Here is a 20,304-nt window from a genome sequence, read left to right as displayed (position 1 = left end):
CACTATTTTATAAGAGTAAAAGGAAAACATTCCTAGCTGTGTGCAATGTGTGCAGAAGTCACAGGATCCCACTTGTAACAACTTTCCTTCCTTGTCACAGCTCAAATTAATGGCACTTGGGAGGCAATGAGCAGAACTGGAGTGCTCTGCCCAGCTCCTCCGGCAATTCTTACACAAACTGTTCCTAGAGCAGAGACCTACTCACCACTGGCCAAAGAGTCACTCTGTAACCGAACAGACAGATTTTCCAATACTGATAAATGGATTAGTGGACCTCATATTTTGCAGAGACCTGCAGGAAAACAACTGTCCTCAAACAATGTGAGGGTGCAGCTCTGTGTGAAGACACAGACACTGTTTATCTAATGGCTGGAAAGTTTACAAGAAAACAGCAAACTTCGTGCTGTGGTTGTTGAACTGAAGTAGTACTTTACTAGAACCAGGTTTTTTCGGTAATTTTGCGGTTGTAACAACTATTTTCTTTACATACTGCTATAGAAAAGGGACTCTTTTTAACTTAATTGAAGACACTATCAAGAATAAATATACTGGGGCTTTTAATAAAAACAGTATGAGGGGAACATTCAAAGCTAAATAATCAGAAGCAATTTGTGTTCATGAGCAGAATGATGTGTCATTTTTTTTCCTTGCAATGCTCTGTACTGGATCAGTTTTGAGACTGTGGCAAACTTTAAACCTATCTTAAAATAATGAACAGCAGTGAGGGTTGAAGATAGTTTGAAAAATACACTGGAAAGAGAAAACATATGCCACAGAGTGTGGTGCAAAAGTCATATTTCATGCATGACTTTAGAGAATGTTAATAAGGATTAGAACCATACTTCAGCAGAATAACAATCAGTCAGAGAAGTGTAATTAATTTTTCTTTAGATCTCTGTTAGACAAAAATACAGGAGAGATAGTAAAGTTGCCGATAGAGTTTGATCCAGTGAAGAAATACAGCCCTTAAATACTTGTTGCAATTGTACACTGTAGCTGCACTGCAGTACATGACTCATTTGCTTTATAGTTGTTGATTTTATAATATTATGAATCCAAAAATATTTTAAAATTCAATTTTTTTTTGCTTTGGCCAATAAATATGATTAAGATAATACATCCAAAAACATATGTACGCTGTGTATGTGAGACATATGGAAAGCAGATGTGTTCTTCATTTACATATGACCTAAAAAAATCAGCTGATTACCAGAGATGGTACTTTGTGGAGTTGTTTTGGAGGCAGAAGCATTGTTGCTAGCTCAGCACCATTTTAAAGTAGGCAGCTTGCTTCTCTTGTGCCTGAAACCCCAAAGTCAATGCAGCAGTGGAACAGCGATCATTTGGCTTCACACGGAACAGCCCAGAAATGGAAAACCAAGGTCATTTGTTTCTAAACACGATTGTTATTGAAAGCCTCTTTTTAATATCTTAAGTGCATGTTCCAGCACATGCTTACAGAACTCCAGTTCTGCCTGTGACAACGCTCCTTCAACCATAATGACAATAAAGGCCATGCTCGGATTCCATCGTAAGCCCAACGCAGAATGCCAAAGTCAAAAGGCAAAACTGTGTCTGTCCCACTGGTGGGGAACCACACTGAGGTGGCAGCCACCTCTCCAAAATCACAAAGTAAATTTTATCACAATCACAGATCATGGACGTGACTTTTTAATCAAACCCCCTGGGATAGAAGTTCTCTGGGTGTCAAGTTCTGGTTTCATTTTTTTAACTCTAGCCAATAAGAAAGCAATAACTTACCATCAGATACAAAAGGCCCAAAAAACTTGGCTCTCGATAGCAAACACAACCAAGAAGCATGTTCCCATTCCAGTTAGCATCAGAAGGCAGAGCTGGGCTGCAAAGGGGAGCACCAGAAATAAGCAGTTCCTAAAATTTTTAATTCTTTTCCTCAGCAGAGGTGGTTCAAACGGCAGGGGGAACTGCTGGAGCAATGAGACAGCTTTTCCAGAGCTCAGGCTAATTGAACGCACCACTGATAAATAAACACACATTTTTTCAGGCGGGCGTTTGTCACAGTTAGGAAATTCTCACTCTGCTGCCAGGCTCCAGCTTGGCAGTGTCCAGGGGAATTGTTCCAGCCAGAGTGGCCTCGGCAGCAGCACCAGGATGCAAAGCTGCTGCTGCTGCTGCCCAGCCCTGCCTGCTCGGGGCCCCAGCAGCTCTGCTGACTTCACCACCCCTGCTCCATCCCCTCCTGCACTGGGCGCAGGGCACACCCTCCTCCCAGCCAGGAAAATGTCAGGGAGACCTTGAGGAGCCTCTGCACTCCCTCAAGCCAGCAGGCAGCTGTCTATTTTTTGAGAAACAACCAACCAACCCAACAAACAAATGAACACCCAGTATTTTAAATTCTGTGTCCTGTTTTCTCACTGCAGAGGTATTTCGAGATTTGCTGCTGCAGCAGTGGCTGCAGCACACCCAGTGAGGTGAGCCCAGCCCCATTGCTCAGTACCCTGGCAGCAGCACAGGATGGGGCTTTCCTCCGTGGCACCAGCAAAAGGTGCCCACTGTCACTTCCAGCTGTGGCAGCGTGAGGTGCTTGCACCCACGCCTACCTTGGTGCTCAGGGTGGTCTCTCAGGCATCTCACTGTGATTCCTGCCTGGGAATAAAGCCATCCCCCAGCCCTGTGAGGGCTCTGGTACCTAAGCCCTGCACTGGGCTGGCAGGGCTGGCAACACACACAGCCCAGCCCCACCACCACTGCTCTGGGTGCCCCTGCCCCTGCACCACTCATGGGGCAGAGCGGTAACTCACTTCCCAGAGGGAAATTAAAATCCCACCCTGCTCATCAGAATTACCTAATGCAATAAGCACCAAGATTCTTCCATTATAGACCCCTAAAAATGCAATCCTGTGAGATGTGATAACATTACACCAAGGAAAAAGGGCAGAGAAGACCCCAGCCCAGAGGCTGTTAGGGGCATTTTCTCATCTTCCTAAGAGACCTCATGATCTGAAACATCTGCATTGTCTTACACTGGTCATCAAGACCCACTGTCCCTCTGAACTCCAAATGTTTCCCTTCTCTGCTGCTTGATGCCTCCCTGGGTCACAGGACCTGGCTCACAAATCATTTCAGCCTTCAGAGGGGGCTGAGAGTAAGGCAGGGAGTCTCTGAAATTCAATCCCCAAAGGGGGTTTTTTGTTGGCTTTTTTTTTTTTTTTTTTTTTTTGTCCAAACAAACGTTATTTTTCTTTAAATGAGAATGCTGTAGCATCAAGTGCTGTTAATGCAGGAACACCAGTGCAAACTCACTGTGGGTGAATGTTTTTTCCCTATTTACTGATCCTCTTGCTCAGAGAAGGACAGGACACATCAAGGAGAGCAAGAGGAGCTGTTCTGTGTAGTGTCAGGGCACACAGTGAGGCTTGGTTCCCTCTGGAAGATGCAGAACATGTTTATTTCCTATACCTTTCTGCAACAGATGTGTTCAGTGTTAGGGCAGGATGCCCCAAACTGGCACCACAGCTGGCGGAGCCCCGAGGAGAGTGAACAGCCCTCATGGTCAAACCTGGGATACTAACAGGATCTCAGATGCTTTCTGAAGTCCCCTTTTCTGACATACACACATCTTCATACCACATCACTTCTGCTTGCATGTAACACTTCATATCTGTTAAACACTCCGGGATTTCAGTAAGGCTTTTCCCAATGTTTTGATTCCCTTTGGGGTTTTACTGAACCTTCTCCCCAAGCTCACCCTGCCATCACACAGTCTGCTCAATTCACCTATCAGTTAATTGACCTGAGAAGTTTACAGACGCTGATGGACTGTAGCAGCCTCGCAGTTTCCGGGGTACATAAGGCTCTGTTCAGCAGAGCAGCTCCAGCCCTGTCCATGCTGCGGGGCCACAGCAAACTGACACCAGCTTGCACTCCCGAGATCCCAGCAGAGCTGGCTGTTCAAAGCAAACATGCTCTGCTGCAGGAAAGCCGCAGCCTTGCAGGTTCCTTTGCTTTTTAAAAATGAGATTCTGTGTGTGCTCCCTTTCACACTTCACACTGGCAGCTGCTGGTGCTTACAGTGGAAAGACAAATAGAGGCAAAGCAGCAGCGAATGGCTCCGCACACCCCAGACATGGGAACGTTCCCATCTCGGCTCCTGGGGCAGCCTGGCCCTAAGGAGACACGGGAAGAAATTGTGTGTCGCAGCAATAAGCGTGCCTGGGACAGGCCCCAGCCTGCAGGAGCCCCAGACAGGCCGTTCTGCAAAGGACTTTGATATCTGCCGGAGCAAAGTGCCACAAGAGAGGAAGCATCTGCCCGGGATGGGATGTGAGCACCCACCGGGGAGCGCGAGGTCGCCAGGAGCCGGGGCGGGGGACGGGGAGGAGAAAGGGGAATTCCTGGAGGATGGTTTCTTAAAACATTTAATTAGCACTGACTTTTTACATCTAAAATTACTTTTAAAATGTGCATAGAGATGAAAAATACAGAGGAGCTGGGCACGCCTTCTCAAATGAGGACTGGTGAGTATTGCTGACAGAACCAGCTTGTAGCAGATGAGTTGGAGGGAGTTTGATGCAGTTTCTCTGCCAGTGGTGCCAGGCTGGATGAAAAGAAAAATATCTTAAAACTTTCCCATTCCATTGCTTTTGATTACAACTTGAAAAAATACTTCATGCAAGGAAAGAAGTAATTAATTGGACTATGCCCCAGAATGAAGCATTCTTTCAAAATTTCCCAGACTTCTCTTTCAAGAATTACAGCAACCAGTATAAACTTCACAAATCCACTGAGGAGGCAACTCTTCAAATACCTGTGGTTTCCCACATTTTCCAAGGAAAACAAAAAGATTTATAGTTTCTCATGTTAAATCTGAGGGGCTAAACTTTGAAAGATGTACTTGCCCACCTGCTGCACATGTATTAGTTCTAGCTGAAAAGAAGTCAATAAAAATGGAGAAAGAAGAATTTGCAGAGCTGGTTAAGGTAATAAGATTTGTTTCAGAGCATCTGATCTTTAGACTAACAGACTTCCAAACAGTTGGACAAGTAAATAAAGCACCACAGGGAACCGCTATTTGCAATAGGTTACCGCAGGGATACGCACAAAGGAATTCCTGCAGCTAAGAAAGAGCTGGAGCTATGAAACTTATAATACCAGTACTGGGATCGATTGCTGACTTCCACAACATTGATCCTGTGCATCTGAAAAGACAGGGGGTTTAGTTCCACTTACTCTTTTGCCTGGGTGCAAAGTTTGAAGAAGCTCAGGGAGATATTTCACTACACGGTCTTACAACACAAAAGGAAGTACTTCCTTTAAAGGTCATACGTTCTTCAGAGAAATAAAAGCAGAATATAAACAGAATCAGCCAGCCTGCAAACGGTGCTGCCACGTCTCTGGGACGCTGGTGCCCTGCAGACACACACGGTTTGCCCGGGCAGCAGCGCGGGCAGGGCGCAGGGTGCAGGGCAGGAGCGCGGCACACCGCCAACAAAGCGGCCCATGTCCCATGTCCACCCAGCACCAAGGGGGTGGAGGTGACACTGTTGTAAGATGCCATCTGATCAGAACTTCTTTTCTGTGCCTGACATGAATAAGGGGATTAGGACGGAGAGTTTCCGTGAGCTCACTCTATCGGACAAAAGGCCCCGAGGTTTAGTGTCACACTGCCTGATAAAAGTACAGGAGGCTGTCAATCACAGGCTCCTAGGTACTTGTGTCGGTGACATAATCTTATTAGAAGATAAACCAGCAAAATCCTTTTCATGATGAAACGTTACATTTAATTGCTCCTTGGCTTTTCTGCTTTTTCTCTTATTCATTTGTCCATTTAACTTTTTTAATGTTTGCTATTTCAAGAATATAACAACACGCAGATGCCAGCCATCCCCACCAGAGCTACGCTTCGAATACAAGAACAACCAAGGGGGCTGAGGGATGGTGGTGTCTGGGCAGGAACAGCACAGGTTGTGATCGTTTAAACAGAAGGTCAAAAGAGTTACTGAATTAATTAGCACAAGTGCTCATGCACAGGGATAAAGTTAAATGTTTTGTCACTTGGTTTAATACCAAAGAAAGCTGACAAAAAGAATAAAACACGGTAAAGCTCAGTCTCTGTACAACAAAGGGACTTTTAACATCCCCTTACAAGAGCAAATCCATATTAGCCTCAGTAATGTGACGGTTTTGCTTTCAGATTGCTTCTTTTCAGTTTCACAAACAGGCAGCTGATGCTGAGAGCATGAATCACCTGAGAATGAATCAGGAGAACCTCCAGGGAGCCAGGAGGGCCAGGTCAGGGAGCGTTTGTGTCTGCACCCCTGAGCGCCCTCGCAGCCCCCGTGCTGTGCTGAGGGCCAGGGGCAGCTCGGGGCCAGCCTGCAGCACCCAGGCCAGGGTGGCCCGAGCAGCCCTGGCACCACAGCACCCCCAGCCTGAGGGGGGCTTGACAGGGCACCCGCAAGGTCTGCACAGGCCTCGCTTCTCGGAGAGAGGAGGAGAACAGGACAGGACGGGACAGGACAGACCCTGAGGGCTGGTGCAGAGGAGCGGCTGCACTGCTGCTGTCCCTGGCCACAGCAGCTGGGTCACTTGCATGGCTGTGCAGCCACTGTGTGAGCCTACACACGTGTGTCTGCCCTGAACAGCAGGCAGGAGCCAATGGGTGTGAAATTCCACCTGAACGTGAGAAGAGCTCCCTTACTGCACGGGTGAGCACGCACTGGAGCAGATTGTGCAGGCAGAGCACGGGGTGTCCCTCCCTGAAGATATTCCAGAGCTCCCTGGATGCAATCCTGAACCCTGCGCTCTGGCATGGCCCTGCTGCAGCGGGGAGGATGGACCAGGTGAGCCCCCATGGTCCCCTCCTGCCTTACCCATCCTGTGAACAGCCAAACCCTCGCCAGGACAGTCGCTGTGCCCCAGACTGCCCCAGAAAATGCCCTGGAAGTCAGCGATCACCTACCAGGCACCCAGTTCTTCAACCAGCTGTGTGTGTAACTTTTCCTTGTAAATTGCACTCGAGGAGATTGAGCAAAATTAGCCAACTACAAAATGTGGGAGCACAGCCCAAGCCAGAAGCTTTGATTCTCAAAATATAGATTTTTAAAGCATCATATAATTGTTACAATTAATACACAATAAACATATTGTCAGCAAACAACTAGTGCCATTTAGTACTATGGAGTTCCACTAAAATAAACTTTATACAAAGCACCTGAGTGTCCATGTTATCCAAAAGATTTAGCTCCACAAATGTGAAATGTTAAAAGAAAAAAATGAATTCCATTCATTTTATACATACTGTTCTTTATTTTTTCCAAGTGCCTGTTGAACTGAAAACAAACTAGCACTGGGATCTGAACTGCTTTGAGAAATTAAATGTGTAACTCTCTGCCACAACTCAGATGATTATAAAGGAAATAAGTCCTCCAGAGTTCTAGAAAATCACATTTTCATTAAAGGACTAACAAAAAAATATCTGACAAATGCCTTAATACTTTGCTTGTTTAGTGAAAGTTCACATGAAAAATTGTATGAGAAGGATCAGAGTGGCTGATGGCAGAACAGAAACAGCTTAAAAATGTGACTTAACATTGGTTAAATCAGTGGTAGTTGATGATTTAGTGAAGAGACAATTGTTGCCTTGCTGTGGTACTGGTCACATGTCACTGGCATTCCACAAACACTCTGCCAGCAGAAATCCAACTCCAGCTTTTGGCACGGCAATTTCAAAACAGTGCAACATATTATAAATTAATTATCTTGCTTACTGTTTTCTCCCAAAACAACAGTTTCTATATTACGGATATTTACAAAACCCTTTGTTAAATTTTTGAACATTTAATCACATTTCATACCTGTCAGTTGTATGTTCAACTCCAGAGACTCCCATTAGTACACCCAAAAGCCTATCAACAACATCTGCATGCAGGTTATTTGCTCGGCACCCAAACTCCTCTGACGTTCTTTCTGAAATCAACAGGAGATGCAGAACGAGTTCAGCCCCTCTCAGCCCCAGTGCTGGTGACCCCCATTTCACGGCTGCAGGGTGACCCATGGAATCAAACTCCTACAAATGAGCGGTTCAAAGGGTTTGAAGCGGCAGCGAGGGAAGAGCCATGGGTGAGCTCAGTGCAGAAATTTATTTTTACTGATTGAACTTAAGCAAATCCAAGGAACAATTAGGAAGTGCTGTCAACTAAAGCCTGAAATCTAAGCAAGTCGCCATTCAAAGCACAGTAGGCCCTTATAAACAGTTAATCCACGCAGCTGCAGTAGTTAAAGCAAACACACTGCCCTTCACTGCGCCATCAATTACACCTTCCCAGAAAAAATTACACAAACTTTGTAGGATTTTTCAGAGAGAAGATGGATTCTTTTGGAGACTTGAGGTCAAGGCTGGACTGTTTAAAGTATATTATTAACAAATAAACATTTATTGCAAAAAAACCCTATAGGCCTTTGGGGAGGAAAACAGTGTTATTTTTGGCATCAAATGACACAAGCCATTTATGACATGAATGGCTATCACCAACAGACTGATGAAATGGCAAATGTCTCCCACTTAACTTCCCTTGGCTTCCTGAATAAACTTTTTCAAACACTTTTTTCCTTCTGAAATGGCAATAAACTCCATGTAATTTTGGTTTTCTCTCTGTTATAGCTATTTCAGGATCTGTAGGTGGAAAGGGTTGAAGGTACTTCCAGATTGAAGCTGAGGACTCCCCAAAGAGTGGTAAGGTGATGAAAATCACATTGTTGAGATCCGGGGCTGTGGATTGCCCTTGTTTGTGTGTATTTCTGCCTGACAATGTCCAATTAGCTTTTGGATGGTTGGGTGAAAAACCTGAGGTTTAATTGTGGCATCCAACAAATTGAACATTACAAAATTGAATGCATCCGCTACACACTCAGACATAACCCTGCCAAAGCATGAGCTGATTTTTTCAAGAAAAAAGCCACAAATGGGACAGCCTTCAATTACTCAGTGTTCAAGGGACATGAATGAAGCCAAGATGGTGCCCTTGCCTTGGGCCTGTTTTCCAGCCTTTCTGCAGGACACGTTGGCCAAGTGAGCCCCACTGCTGCTGGCACTGCATGCAGGCACCTGGGCCAGCCTGGCGTGCAGTGGGACCACAGAGCACCCACACTGGCTTTGCCAGAGGATGCTGCCAGCCCTGCATCGGCCAGCCCGCCTGTCCCCTCTGTGGGGAGCGGCAGCAGCATGGGGAGGACGCTGCACGGGGCAAGACTGCGCTCCCTGTAATTGCTCTGCAATCCCTGGGGATTCTCCCACATAAAATTAATGCAGGCGCCATCACGACTAATGTATTCTACACCCAGAGAGCCATGCTGGGAACCAGCCCCAGCACGGGCTGTGAGCTCCAGGGAGCTGGGGGAGCTGGACACCCCAGAGACCCTCAGCCACCCCACACAGGCCATGTGTGCCCCTGCAGCCCCGGCGCGAGGCATGAACGAAAGCTGCTGCTGAAACACAAACTCTGCCGCCTCCGTGGAACTTTTTTCCACAGCAGCTCCGGCCAGGAGCAGCCAGGGCTCAGCGGGAATCCCTGGCAGTAGGATCCGCCTGCTCCTCCATTACCAAAGGAGCTGTCAGTGCTATTAACACTTTCTGCTCCCATCAGCTAAATCACTTGTTTTCTTGCAGCTCCAAGCAGTGAGCCTGGCAGGTTCAAATGAATAATGCCATGCAGAGATAGCATTGCTGCAAGATTACACTGCCATTTCTTCCCTCAAATTGTTTTACTCTGTTTGTATTTTTGCACTGTTTGCACACTTAACAATAACCAGCCTCACTGCTGGCGCTAATGTTCATGCAGGGTCCCACCACACTTTCCATATCAACTCCAGCGTGAGTGGGACCTGACTCCACAGGGTCCAATCCATAGGGGAAACTTTTCTTACTGCCAGATGAAGCGCATGCCAAAATCCAACTGCGAAGATATCTCATGATATTAAACTGCAACTTCTGCTTAGGGTGGGTGAGAAGCTTAGGCCTGTGAAAAGCCCCAGAAACTGTGGTGAGCAGCTCCACTGAGCCCTCACCAGCCACTTGCTGTCAGGTAAACTGACCTTGCATGACACTGCAAGCTGCTGCACGCCGGGCAATCGGCTGCACTGGCACTGCTGGGAGCAGGGATTTGCTGGCCCAAGCTCCTGCCCGGGGCCTGTCCAGTGGCAGCGCCAGCCCCCCATGCAGGGAACGGCCCTGGCTGCTGGGGAATGCACTGCCAGCCCCAGAGCACTCGGGGAGATGGCAGGACTGACTCAAGCCTGCAGGTACACACGAACGTGCGCAGAACAGATATTTAGTCTGCAAACCATGGTTATTAACAGTGGGGTGGAGGGGGGAGGAGGATCAGCTCTTCCTCTTCTGGAAGGTCAGAAATGCTGGAAGAGCAGCATACCCACCTGCCCAGGTAACCTGCATGACCCACCCCACGGAGGCAGGGAGCACCAGTGCCAGCTCCCCCGTGCCAGCTGCCATCCAGCCACCACAGCCCGTGGCACTGGACCCTTGTGAGCTGCCAGCCACACCACCACAGCTCCATATCTGAACACCTCATCCTGCCAGGACCTCACAGGTCAGACACCATGTTCTGGGGGCTCGGTGTTCGAGGAGAATTTGGCCTTTCTCAGTGAGGATCTTTGTCAGGTATGGTGCCACCCCCAAGGGCCCCGTCCCACAGAGCTGCCCGACCTCGGCTGCAGCTGCACGAGCAGAGCCAGCACCCTGTGAGCTCCTCTGCTGGGACTGCAGAGCTGTGCCCATCAAAGGTCCCCGTGCACTGGCTGCAGCAAGCTGTGCCCATCAAAGGTCCCATGCACAAGCTGCACCACACGTGCTCCCTCACTGACACACAAGGAATGCACCAGAGCCAGCCTCTAAGAGCAGAGGTGCCTCTCTCTATCTGAGTAATCCCAGGCTGTAACTAAAAATGCTTTAAAACTATATTCATAGTTTCTTCTGCAAATACCAGCTTGCCTGCTCCCTATCATAATACTAACATGATGAAAGTAGCAACTGCAAAAAAAATACTGATGTAGACAATTATTCTTTGTTTGGTTTTGTTTTGTTTTTGTCATCAGTGAATGGTGATTCAGGTTACACCAAGGAACGAGCATGTGAAAGTAAACTTCCTGACAGCTACCAGGAGGATTTGGTCCTCAGCATGTGCACATAAATCCCATCAGCTCTTACTGGGAGGGTGCACGTGCACTTTTGTACATTATAAATAAAACACTGATTGCAGTAAAATCAAGAGCCAAATTCCCTCCTTTGATGAGCGAGGATGGCTCTCACTGAAGCCAATAGGAATTGCATGTTCACAAGTTCATGTCAATGTTTGCAGGGAAAATTTTGTGCATATTAAAGAAAATATTATGTTTTGGAAGCAAAGAAATTACCTCCATAACAAGTGTTCTATTTGCCTGTTACAGAAGAATCAGAGCACAAACACCTAACAAGTCACAAAGAAATCTGCTATATCTTATTTATGCTGATATCAAGGGTATTTATTCAATTTGTGCTGCAGCAGTTCTGCTGTGTCTGTGAGGAAGATTGCTGCAAAATTTCAAACCCAGGAAAATAATGAACTGAAATTAGTCATATTAACAATCCCTTTACTGTAATACAATCTCAGAAAAGTCTACTTGTTGGCTGCCCACAGGCAAATAGTTTTTGAAAGGCAAAACTCCCTCCCATTCAGTGGGAGCGAGGTGCTGAGCAGGTGGGCCAGGCTGGGCTGGTGGTGCACTCAGACCCCCTTTTCCATGCTGACCCCAGCACTGCACCCTCCGGAGTCTGCAGGCACTTGCTGCTCACTGGAAATATTTCATTTTAAGGGTTTTCCTTCAAAGTGATCTGCACCAGAAGTGCCCAACATACGGCACACGGTGTTTGTCTTTCTGAGGCACGTTCAGCGCACGAACAAGGCCGTGGCAGCACACACTTATCCGGGGTAGTGCTGGTCGGGTAAGAGGAGACAACAGCCACCAGCGATTTGTTTGTGAGCAAGCAGAGCCTATTTTGCGAAATGGCTGTTTGGGAGCAGCCTGCCGGGCCCAGGGGCAGCAGCCTCTCCTCCCAGCCCGCTGCTGGGGCTCAGCAGCCACGGCCAGAGACGCTGCAGGTACGCCGAGCAGCAAGGCTCCGGCAGGGCACCGTTGCTTCTAAGAAGTACAAGTCTAGCTAAAGCAAGTCCAGCAATGCAAACTAAACGTAAGTTGATATGTAAAAATAATTTTTTTTTAAAAAAAAGGAAAAAAAAGTTGAGTATCTGTCTCAATTTTGTAATGAATTTAAAGAGGCTTCTAAAACAAGTTAATAATTTGCCTGAACAAGATACTGAAGATTCAGATCTATATTAGCATGTATGTTAGAAACACTAACACTGCATTTCAAACAAAAATTCAGGCTCATTTTACCTTATGAGTATTTTCATCTTTTTTCTCTTTTATACATTCTCCCCTCAGACTCAGAAGTCTAGCTTGACTTTCACCATTTATTTTAAGTTAGATGTGAAGCTGTTAATGTATTTTTTTTACTTAGCTACTAATGGAGAAAAGTGATGTCTCTTTCCCAAATGTAAACAGTGCTGTTAATGCTCCGCTGCTGCAAAATGAGGTTATCTCCCTTTTACATTTTATAAAATACCATAACTCAGAAAACACCTCTGCTTTCTAAATAAATTCTAAAACTATTTTATCAAAAAGATCAGTTTTCATTCATAGCTTTGGCTATACCAAACCACAACTACACAGTCCGCAAGGTGGATATTCAGTAAAAACTTCCTGCCCACTTCATTTAGTTATTTCAATTCACCTGGAGAAAGGAAAATTCTGTTCCTAACTGTACCCATTTATCTCGAGACTCTTCTAGCTCCCTTGTTTGGCTGCTGCAGACTCAGCTGTTGGGGCTCACAACACATGGTAACTTATAACTAATCTTGTCCTTTGTTTTAAAACAAATGTGGAAATTTTATGTTCTGCAATGAACAAGAAACTGTCATTTCTTTATGAGTCAATCTGTGCCCTGTGAGTAATGTAATCATCCCAAATCATGCCAAAAGCCCTTCCTACCACACCAAACCATCCCAGAGCAATACCTGGTTTGTTTACCTTTACTGCAGATTGCTGATCAAGTCACTTCACCGTTTTATTTATTTATTTATTTGCTTGTTCATTACCTCACTTGAGCATTAACACGACTTATCATGTGCGGAAAAAACCTGTAGGCAAAGAGAAGAATTTTCCTGTTTTTTGTGAACCTGTCCCTCGCCTTGCACACCTTCTGCAGAGGACACAGCAACGGCCTTTTCCCAGCTTGCTGGGGTTTGAAATCCACAGCCTTTCTCTGACTCTGCATTTTATGCAGCCTGGTCCAGGCTGGCCCAAGCCGTGTAAAATCCATTTCTAACTCTGCCCTGGAGCGTGGCTGCTGCGGTTACCCTCGGCACGGCCCGAGCCCCGCGGAGCGCCGGAGCTCCGCGCACACCGAGGATGCGGCTCTGCTCCCGGCCGGGCGGCGACGGCGGGCCCGGAACGGCCCCGAGCGCCCCCGGCCCCGAGCAGCCCCACGGGCCCCGAGCGCCCCCGGCCCCGAGCAGCCGCCCCTGGGCGCCCGGCCCCGCTCCCTTCCCGCCGGGAGGGCCCCGCTCGTCCCCGAGCGCCGCAGCCTCGCCAGCTCCCCAAGCTCCAAAGCTGCAAACCTCCCAAAGCTCCAAACCTCCCAAAGCTGCAAACCTCCCAAAGCTCCCCCCGGCCTCCACACCCAGCGCAGGGGGCTCAGCTCTCCTCCAACCAACCCCTTTATCTGCTGCACTCGCCATTCCAGAAGAAAGAGTATATTGAATAAAATTGAATCAGCTCCTGTTGCGAGCAAGAAAAAGCAGATTTAGCCTAAATCCAAATTTTATCTGGAATTAAAAAAAAAAATAAAAATCACAGCTGTATTAGGAAAAGCATACTCCATTTTCTCTCGAATATTTCTGCCCAGATATCTGACCAAATGAAGCAGCCGCTGGCTAAATCTGCCCCCCCTCCGCCCCCCCTTTCAGGTACACCGGAGCAGTGAGCACTTTAGGAGATACCAGGCTTTACAGCCTGCTCCAAAACGGAGGCAAGTGACAGGGGTGTATATTTACCACTGAAACACACTGATAGCCTAATTAGTTTAAAAAGAGACATTATAAACCAGCTGTTTCATTATGATATATTATTGATAGTTGGAAAGGGGATGTATGCCTTTGAATTACCTCAAAAATTTAGACCCAAAAATAACAGACTCAGTTTCTAAACAGAATGCAAAGTATTCCTGTTTGTTATAATAAGTGAATTTTTCTTTCGATGTATTTCACATCTATGATTTTTTTTCTCATGCTAGAAGTAAAGCATTATAAATTATACTCCTGTTAATTTAATTGCATATGGCCTATACTGCACAGACATCTTCCCTATCGTTTTCTGTCACGGATCAGTGCAAATCGCGTCCTTGCATTGCAGTTATTTTGTCCAGTGTTACGGCGCTTGCAGCAGCACACCAAAATGTCTCCCCAAATCCTGAACACATTCCCTCCCAGATCCCGGGCAGCGCTCGCAGCCCGGCCCGGCCCGGTGCGGGCTCAGAGCTGCCGGGGTGCGGCGGGGCCAGGCCCGGCCCGGTGCGGGCTCAGCGCTGCCGTGCCGGGCCGGGCCGTGCCGGTGCCACCCGCGGGGTCTCAGCGCTGCCGGGCCGGGCCGGGCCGGGCCGGTGCCAGCCGGGGGCCGAGCCCGGGGGACCCTCGGGGGGCTCAGCGCTGCCGGGCCGGGCCGGGCCGGTGCCAGCCGGGGGCCGAGCCCGGGGGACCCGCGGGGGCCCGGCCCCAGCACGGCCACCGCGCTGACGTCAGCGGTGCAATAACAGCCCCGCTTCCTCCGTGCTCCCGCCCGGGGGCTGCTCCGAGATCCGCAAAACTCCGATCCTGCTGAGGACTCTTTATGGGGCCGATGAGAGCGATGGTGCAGGGCCGGCGGGGTTTTCAGAGAAAATGCCAGAGTATTCCAGTGACTTGGAAAAGCATTTTTAGTGGATGACATAACTTTAATCATTACTCCATGTCCTGGGCATGTGCTCAGGCTACTCCTGTCTCTAAGTTTCACCTGGTTTCCGTGCTGTTTCCTAGGGACCCGCACGCGAGGACCAGCGCCCGGCCAGCACGGGGCGAAGGCAGCCGGAGGGATCCCGACCCGCACGGTTCTGCCGAGCTCACAGCGCTGCACGGCTGCACCCACGAGCCGAACAGATCCCCCGTTAAAAATAAAACAGCAACACTGGAAACGCATCAAATCCTGCCGTTCGCGGATTGCCATGGTCCGCTGAGCACGCAGCAGAATCCGGGAGCTTTGGTCCCTCCCGCACCGGGCTCCCACCACATTCCACCGCCCGCGCTCTGCGAGAAATAACAGGCACAAAACCGACAGACACTCACTGACGGGAAGCTTTTGTTATATTTTGAATCTAAAACGCAGCCGAAGTGAGAAACATCGGCCTCAGCGTTCCGCTCGCCTGAAAGCATTCCCAAAATCTGGAGGGGCCAAGGCTCCCCCAGCTCCGGGGCTTCAGGGGCTCCTTCCCTCCTGCGAGGGACGCGTTGCTCCGTGCTGACTGCACGGCCACACCGAGCCCAGCACCGACAAGAAAGGACCCAGAGATGAAGAGCAGAAATACATGGTGGGTCTTTTTAACAGCATCCAAAAGTGATGCTAAAACGATACCTGACACATGGAAAAGAACAAAAGCCTGAATATTTCTCTTTCTCACCCTAAGCAAAACTTAGAATGCATTAATGAAAAATATTGACATAGCGACTGTGGGTGTTTGCTATCTGGTCCCCTGAATAAAAAGCTCTTTCAGAGCCTTTATTTCCAAAACTTAAACAGGAATAGAGATCTTTCTATAAATTATATGCACTGCTTAGATATGAAATACATATCCTGGAACAGTTATTTTTCATAACATATATTTTTTTACTATCAGCAAGAACTAGGGCAAATCACTATATAACACTGGGCAGTGAGAGAAAAACAAACCAGAAAGCCACAATCACAAAAAAAAAAAAAAAAAAAAAAATTAAATCACAAATGGAAAATAAATGTATCATTTATAAATGCTAACATTTTGTACTAGAAAGCACTGTTATGAGTGATACAATAAGTAAATTCATTTAAGCAAAGAACCAAAATGCAACTACCACAAGCCTTCTATTTTTGAAAACAAAAACAAAAACAAAAACAAAAAAAAAAAAAACACTCAAAACCATTAATTCTGAAGGTTTCAATTTCTCAGAAACCAAACTTCTTTAAAAAAAAAAAAAAAAAAAAAACAAAACGCCAAAACAAAAACCCACAGTGTAAGGTTCCAAAAGTGGAGCAATTTGGCAAAGTTCTAATTAAAATCAAAGACATTCTGCTTGACTGGGGCTTGTGAAAGCCAGCCTTCCCTGGTGACACGGCTCTGGGGGTTTTTTTCTTAAAAACCTTGCCATCAAATGCACCTGACCCTCAAAATCCTAAATTTTAGCAAAATGAGTACTTTGCATTAACTCAAAACATCAGTACGTAGTCATGCAAGTTTAATTCCTTCTTTAAAAAGAGACCAAAATACATGCCCAGCTTATCCCACTGACATACTGATGATATTTTTGTGATAAATTACATTTATCAGGCACCTCTGACTACTTCAAACTGGGCTTGGGCTACTAATCCACCTCCCCCAGGATTTGCTGTAACATTCCAAGCATAAGGGTAGCTTCCCATAGCCAACATTTTTCTTAACAAAATAAAAAGAAAAAAGAAAAAGAAAAACTGTTTTCACCCTTCCCCCTAATGTGAAATGCCCTCATCCAAGGATGGGCAGCAATCATTCCTGACCCAGGGAAAGGTGTAAGGTCTGATATCTGACCCATCAGAAGCTTGCTTTCATTAGAAAGATGAGACACCATTTTCCCAAAGATATATACACAGCACTTGATTATAGTCCTGGGAGTTCTGGAGAAATCTGACCTTTTAAATTACATTACTACGTACAGAAAAATCTATTTAAGGCAAATTTCAGGAACTGAGATATTTAAGTAAACTTTATTCTCTCTTTTTAATTTTTTTCCCCCAGATATTTGTAAATAGGACTCAGGACAACAAAAAGCATCTGATGTTACCGATCCCTGTCTTGCTCCGCACGGGCTCCATTCCATCTCACTAGCCCAAGGCACTCTCTCTGAGCACACAGGCATTCCCACCCCGGTGTTCCACCATCGGCCGGGTCCTCTCTCAGCGCGCTCACGGCTTCCCTGCCCGGCCTGAGGGATGGAACTGACCCTCTGCACTGCACAGCCCAGGGCCACTCGCACGGACACACAGCTATTTTTATCCTTTGCTACCATAAACGAATATTTCTCCGGCTCCGAAAGGGCACACAATCCGTGTCAGCACAGTTTCCCATGTTCGCTCTTTTGGGCTAATAAAATCTCAGAGAAAACAAATTTTGATTTACCGTGTCTCCCCTCCCCTTCCCGCGAGCCGCTGCCGCTGTCAGTCCTCGGGGGCACACGCAGCAGGGCACCATGTCATGTCACACTAGGTGCTGGGATTCAACAAAGGCCAACATGTTGATATCTTTTTATTGCTCGGCAGCCTGGTTACCCCATTTTCCCCCTCTACAATTGGACACTTTTGGTAATACGGGAAGTTCTGAAGCAGCAACAATTCTGTTTTCAGTCAGAAAAGTGTTTTTGTTTTACAAAGCAATAGTCTCTGATCTTGCTTTTTAGGTCACTAAGTACAATTCTTTATTTTACAGAAACTAAAGTTGGGAACTTTAGAGAGTACATTTATTTGCAATTAATGTAAATATTTACATTGCCAAATAATGCTTTTTTAGGTAGCCTAAAGACTATTCGACATTCTTTACTAATTAAAAAAAGTATCTAAGGTGTTACTACCTATAGAAAAAGAAGTTTCACCGATCTCCAACTACAGCTACCACAGGGTGGTTTATTTTGCGTAGAAATGCAAGGCAAAGCCTGTGGACGGGGTCCCTAAACCGGGCACGAGAAAACCCTGAAGGTGCCGCAGCCGCAGCCCCACAAGGGCGGGAGGGATGGCGGCAGCCCGCGGGCAAGCCTGGAGTTATTCCCATGCACGGTGCCCGGGCTGTGGAGGACTCTCTGGGAGCTAGCGAGGGCTGCAGCATGAAATAACATGTTTTGTTGTAATTCCTAAACAGGGGGACATTTATCTGGGCCATTTATACAAGAGTTATAACCCTCACAATATTTATACTCAGCATGTCATGTTAGCATTTACTACCCGTTTCCATGGAGATGGATTTTCATGCTGTAGCTATGAAATGCACATTGTTGCCACTAAGCCACTTCAGGCCTTTCTGGATGCCTGCTGAATGCCTGACAAAAGTTGATGCAAACCAATAGTTGTTGTTCTTTGTTTGTTGCCAGACTTCTAGCAGAGCCATATTATGTCCTAGTGATTGAAATGCCCATGTTCGCCCCCCTCCCGGCACAAAAAGGATCCTCAATTTAGGTGACAAGCATGAAGTGGGCTTCTGCAGGGGAGGGCGGCCCGGCGCGGGGCCGGGCTCCGTCCCTGCGCGGGGCCGCGCCGCGGCGGGGGCCGCTCCCGACGGCGCCTGACATTTGGGGATAAAGCCGCAATAAGAGAGAGCGCGGGCAGCGCCGGGGCCGGGGCCGGGGCCAGCCCCAGCGCCGGGCTCCTCCCGCCGCCGCGCCGCTCCCCGGGCCGGGCCCCGCCGCGCCCGACGGCCGTTCCACCGGGCCGGCCCGCGGCAGCGCAGCGACGGCCCCGCCGAGCCCCGGGCCCGCCGCCGGGCAGCGGCACCGGCCTTTCTGCGGGCCTCGGCCTCTCGGAGCGGCCCCGGGGCGGCGGGCGGGACGGGACTCGCGGCGGGCGGGAGAGAGCCGCGGGACGGCTCCGAGCGCGGCGCTGCCCGCGCAGCCCAAACCGGGCCGGGCCGCCCCATCGCCGTCCCGTCCCACGGCACCGCACGGTACCGGACCGCGGCGGGCCCGGGGCGGGAGGCGGCCCTGCCCGTGTCGGACGCCACGGCTCGGTGTCTTCGGTCCCATTCGTGCCCGCCGCGCAGCCCACGCCGGGGTCCCCGCTGGCCGTGGCCGCATCCGTAGCCGTGAGCCCGGTGCCGGGCTGCCCGCTCGGCCGGGCACGGGGCGCGGCCCGGTCGGGAACACGCCCCGAGCCCGCCGCGCGCCCCGGGCCGGGCCGGGCTGGGCCGGGCCGGGCCGCCCCGGCGGGACCCCCGCCGCCCCCCGCGCCCTTACTGTTGGTAGTCCTGCTTGCAGTAGAGCTTGCGGTCCCGGAAGTAGCAGCTGGTGGTGAGCGCCTGCTGGCACGCGGCGCACTGTAGGCACTCCTCATGCCAGGAGGACTCGTTCACCCGCATCAGGAACCGGTCCGAGATGGGCCGCTGGCAGCCCTCGCAGACGGCCTGGTGCTGGCACTCCGACCCTGCAACGGCAGACGGCGGCGTCAGGCGCCGGCCCTGGCCCCGCTCCCAGCCCCGACACAACCCGGCCCCGCTCCGCAGTCCCCGTCCCGGGCAGCGCAGTCCGCCCGGCCCAGCCGGTCGGTAACGCCGAGCTCGACGGCTGCATGCCCCGCACATGCCGGCGAGACAGTCCCGCGCCCCGCACGGCTCAGGGGCTGGCCGGCCACAGTCGGCATCAGGCCGGCCGGGCCCCTCGGAGCGCAGCCCCGGGCACCGAGCGGTGCGCGGGACCGCTCTCGGCGTAGTCAAGAAGCGACCGGCAACTCACCCAGCAGCACTCCCAGCGTGGCCGGCCCCGAGCGCAGGGGGTGGTCTTCCATTTTAATGCCGTCCAGCATCTTGGCGCAGTCCGGTGGGCCCCGCGGGAAGCACCTCTCCAAGGACTCGGGACCCGTCGCGATGTCCATGAGCGGCGGCGAGAGGCGCTGCCGGGCGGCGGGGCCAGCTCAGCCCCGCGTCGGGCCGGGCGCGGGGACACTCTGCGGCCGGGAGGAAGGAGTCGCTTTTATTTTTATCTGGAAGACATGAGGAGCGTTTCCTGCCCGGGCTTCCAGAGACGGGGGGCAGAGGCAGGAGCCGGCGCCGCCGCCCATGGGGCCGCCCCGCTACACGGGCGCGCACATGCCGCGCACACGGCGCCGGCCAGCCGCGGTGTCACCTGCTCGCCGGCAGCGCCGGACCCACGCCCTGCTTGGCGCGGAGGGCCCTCCCGGGGCGGGCCGTGCCGGGCG

The 20,304-nt window shown here is 49.6% G+C and overlaps 1 protein-coding gene across 2 annotated transcripts in view; it reads right to left on the bottom strand.

Moving 5' to 3' along the window:
- LMX1B (LIM homeobox transcription factor 1 beta) overlaps window positions 1–19,980 on the bottom strand; it is an 81,977-nt gene extending 61,997 nt beyond the window's left edge. For both annotated transcript variants that reach the window (XM_058038282.1, XM_058038284.1), the window contains exons 1-2: window positions 19,842–19,980; window positions 19,347–19,533 (exon numbers count right to left, since the gene is read on the bottom strand). In XM_058038282.1, coding sequence (XP_057894265.1) covers window positions 19,347–19,533; window positions 19,842–19,980 — 326 coding nt within the window. The remainder of the gene's footprint in view (window positions 1–19,346; window positions 19,534–19,841) is intronic.
- Between the last annotated feature and the right edge of the window lie 324 nt (window positions 19,981–20,304).

The sequence above is a fragment of the Melospiza georgiana genome, chromosome 20 (assembly GCF_028018845.1).
Source record: "Melospiza georgiana isolate bMelGeo1 chromosome 20, bMelGeo1.pri, whole genome shotgun sequence".
Classification (NCBI taxonomy): Eukaryota; Metazoa; Chordata; class Aves; order Passeriformes; family Passerellidae; genus Melospiza; species Melospiza georgiana.
The sequence above is the reverse complement of the archived record's forward strand: the minus strand, read 5'-3'. Positions and strand labels throughout refer to the sequence as shown.